Source organism: Rhagoletis pomonella, unplaced genomic scaffold (genome assembly GCF_013731165.1).
Source record: "Rhagoletis pomonella isolate Grant_MI unplaced genomic scaffold, Rhpom_1.0 Rhpom_scaffold_00008, whole genome shotgun sequence".
NCBI classification, from domain to species: Eukaryota; Metazoa; Arthropoda; class Insecta; order Diptera; family Tephritidae; genus Rhagoletis; species Rhagoletis pomonella.
In genome coordinates this window covers 10,690,488-10,694,511 of record NW_023458562.1, presented here as the reverse complement: position 1 = coordinate 10,694,511, position 4,024 = coordinate 10,690,488, and the positions used below count along the sequence as shown (strand labels likewise).

At 39.1% G+C, this 4,024-nt stretch overlaps 1 protein-coding gene across 1 annotated transcript in view; it reads left to right on the top strand.

The window, feature by feature from the left end:
* LOC118745070 overlaps positions 1-2,600 on the top strand; it is a 5,063-nt gene extending 2,463 nt beyond the window's left edge. The window contains exon 2 of the mRNA XM_036478607.1: positions 2,581-2,600. Coding sequence (XP_036334500.1) covers positions 2,581-2,600 — 20 coding nt within the window. The remainder of the gene's footprint in view (positions 1-2,580) is intronic.
* Positions 2,601-4,024: the final 1,424 nt, after the last annotated feature.

Below are 4,024 nucleotides of genomic sequence, written 5' to 3'. Positions count from 1 at the left end.
CTTATATAAGTAACGAAAACCCTGAAACCTGAAAACAAAAGAATTTGTAAACTTAAAACTTCAAACTTAAGTCATAAACTAAAAGACCTTCACAATACCTTAATTACTGATAATTTTCACTAGCGATATAAGTGAAAATAAAACTTTTTTTTTATTGTTCATCTCCGTTTATTCTTTTGATTGTATCCGCGTATAATGGTCTATTAACCAAAATTTTAAATTCAATTTTCACTTAAATTGTTTTGGTTTAAGTACCCCTGCGTAGCATATAGACCAACCTTAAGTAAAACAACAGAACATGAACACCCTTGAATAATTTTTTTTTTGTATAAAGACAACAAAAAATCTATATACCTTGAGTTAATTTAAACTAACGTAAATTAATAACAATTCAAACAAATTAATTAAAATAAAATATCGTTAACTAGAGTGAAATAAAACGCGATTTAGTAAAAATTTAAATAAAATAAAATAATTTTAACTTCGTAAATATTTAAAAATCAAATAAAAGAAAAACTGGCCATTTAAAAAAAATAAATAAAACAACCTAAATAACAATAATAATAAATCTTAACCAAAAGAGAAAATAAGAAAAAAAGGAAATAAAGAAACGAAATTAACACCGACAAATATAATAAATTAGGAGGAATAAGCACTTAAAACTCACTAAGCCTTAGATTAAATACATGCTTAACTTAATTCAAATTTTCTTTGGTTAGACTCACCTGATGAACCACATACCTGACTTACCTTAGATATACCTACCGGACTTACCTTGAATTAGAAACCTACCAGACTTTTTCTAAACCTACTTACCTGCGTGACTTAATTTAACTTCCTTTGTTCTATTTCAAAAACCTTATACATACCTTAGTTTAAGTATCTTAACTAATTACCCTAATTATAGGTCCCTGAAATACTTACCTTAATTGTAATTTTAACATTGATATTCCCCTAATCTTAAGAAGAATTACCACCTACCTAGTATGTACATAAATTAGATGTTAGGATTACCCAAATATACTAATATAAATACTTAGCGTAGTCACTTTAGAGTTAAGGCTTAGCGCTAGGATGATAATTTTTAGGAATTAGATATAAGAAAAAAATGAATTGTGAATAAACTTATCGAATAATATGGGAATGCTGACTAATCTCTTTATTTAGGAAGGCATGTTAGGAATTTGATAATGGGGCTGCTGATACTAGGGTGCGCCAGCAGCCACGGATGAGGGTGGGCCAGCACCAGGCACCACAATACCAGCGGTGGTGCCTCATATTCGGCCTTAAGAGTTTTTTTTTGGGTTCATTTCTTTTTATTTCGGAGTTTTAGTTTGGTTTTGGTTTATTTTGATTTTCAGTTTTATTTTAAATTTTTGATTTTAACGTTCTTTTTCAGCTTTTTTTTGTTTTAACGGATTTTTTTTGAATTTTTGAATTTTTCTTGCTATGTCCGTCCGTTAAGACGTTTGACAAGGCATGACTGTTTCTCTGCTATGGCACAGGGAACAGTAGTGTGGGTAAGAACCCCGCCCAGCCGACATGACTCGCCACAGTGCTCCCTTTTTGGTCATGCCGTCTGCACTCACTACTGCTCTCAACATATGCGTACCATAACAGATGGCGCCCAACGGGGTAGCCCGAGGTCTGGTCAGGTTGACTGGTCCTGACTGGCACATGAGGCTCCACCATCCCGCAAGTCCCAGGGGGGCATGTGTTTGCTGCCCCTTGCTGCGTTGTGGCGGGATGAGTGGAGCTGAGTGTGCTGGTTCGGATCGGACCTCTTGGTCAGCAACTGAGGGCAGTGCTAAACGCACTTAGTTTTTTGTAGTCTGACTTTTTTTTTCTCCGCTTTTGTCAGTGGTCCGATATGTCGGCATGGGAATTGGGGGAAAAATAGTCCGCTAAGTGGGGTTTAGTTTAAATAGATTTTTTTGTAATAGTAGTTTTATTTTGCCCAATATTTTTTTCTTGTTTTTTTCTGTTTAACCTGGTTTTTTTGAAAAAAAAAAATTTAAATTTATTAAATCAATTTTTTTTCTAGGACCCAGCTCACTCCATAGGTCTGCCCTGGCGCTCCTGAGCGCCTACGTATCGCGATGGAGTGAGCTGGGACTCCAACCACGACTGACTATCGGGGTCTCAGTCACCCCACATGTCTCAGGGGGGCATGCGTTGACTGCCCCTTGATGCATTGCTGTGGGGTGCACTGAGACCGAAAGATAGTTCAGCAACTGGTACGCGAAGTCCAGTACACCCTTCAAGTCTGGAGGGGCATTCCACTATGCCGGCTTTTCATTGCGGTTGGGTGTGCTGGACCAAATAGCGACTGTTGTGTTTGTTTTGTACCTTATATTTTTTTCGTAGACTATTGCCTTCCTAATGTTAGGGGGGGTCAGCATTCCCATTGACTCCTGGAAAAAATACATATTTCCCAATTATATTAAATTATACCCACTTGAATTTTGCTTACACGTATATTTACCACGTATATATTCAATTAACCCACTTGATATGTTTATTTACTGACAATATATTTTGGATTGTTTTTGTAATTCTTTTGCGTATATTCTTATTCAGTACGCGGACTGAATAATTAGTGACATTTTCGATTTTTTTTTTGTGGAATTGTCGCGATCGGTTACAGCAGTATCGCGCCACTTATATAAATCTATTGATTTTTTTTTATATTTTATTTGAAACCTTTTTTTCTCGGACGTTCTGGTGGCTTAGGCTGTTAACAGCAAGCCTTACTTAACTTAGAATTGTTTTCGGATTTTCAATTTTGGTTGAGCTCTGGGGGAGCCAACCTAGTGTAGGATTTTAGCCTGAACTTGTAAAATTTTTTTTGATTTTTTTAGAAATTGCATTTGTCTCGCCTCTGAATACTCGGTAGATGGATCAGCAGCTTAGGCAAACCCGCAGTGCTTCAGTTAGAGGTAGCGGCGCTAAGTCAAGAGGGGCCGGGAGGAATACCAGTCCCCCTATGCCAGCAATTAATCCTCCGGTGATGCATTCACCGATTGCTGACCATACTGGGGGAGTTCCGCCTCCAATTCCAATGGCCAATCCCGCTCCGGGACTAAAGGTTGATAGCCGACAAAGTTCCAACTTACTTGACACCTCACCACCTGGGACTTCGGTCCAGAATATATCCGCTACTTCTATGACTATGCTTTCGGGAAGACAGGAAAATGATAGGTCTTTGCCAGGGAATACCGATTTTGGGGAAGGTGCTGCAGAAGATAGAAGTAGACGTTCTAATGGCGGAGCGCCTGCAGGAGATTCGTGGGTAGGGGTGCTTCATCAGCTCTTACGTACTTCGCATTTCTTACGGAAATGAGAGCTGAAATGAGAACCATGCGCGAAAATATGAACGCATTAAGTGCAGTGGTAACTGCATCTCAAACCACACCCAATGACCCTAGGGGCTTTGCTTCTATCGGACGCAATCCGACACAAGCATCTATGAATAATCGACAAAATATCACCACTAATATTGTCATTAAGCCACAGGATTGGAAGGTATCCTATGACGGCACCGGTAGCGTTTCAGATTTTCTCTTTAAGCTAAACACGTTGTGTGAGCGCACACAATGTGCAGATGAGCAGTTGATGGCAAGCTTCCACCTATTTTTGTCAGGGCGAGCTGAGGAATGGTATTGGTTGTTCACTAAGCAGAATCCAGATGCGACTTATCCCTTCTTGTGTTATTCCATCAGGCGGGAATTCGGCACCTTAAAGAGTGGCCATGAGATCATGATGGAGATCTCAATGCGTCGTCAGAAGGCTAATGAATCGTATGATACGTTTCATACAGATATATTAGCCTTGAACGCTAGACTAAGGGAGCCGATGTCGGAGAACCTGTTGATGGACATATTGAAGAGGAACGTTAACAGCAGCCTGAAGTTGATGCTTTTCAATGCTGGTGCGCAAACTTTACATGACCTACGTGACGTTGCTAGGAAAGGCGAACAGATCTTGAAGGAGACCAGCAGCCTGGTACCGAACTATTTAGGGC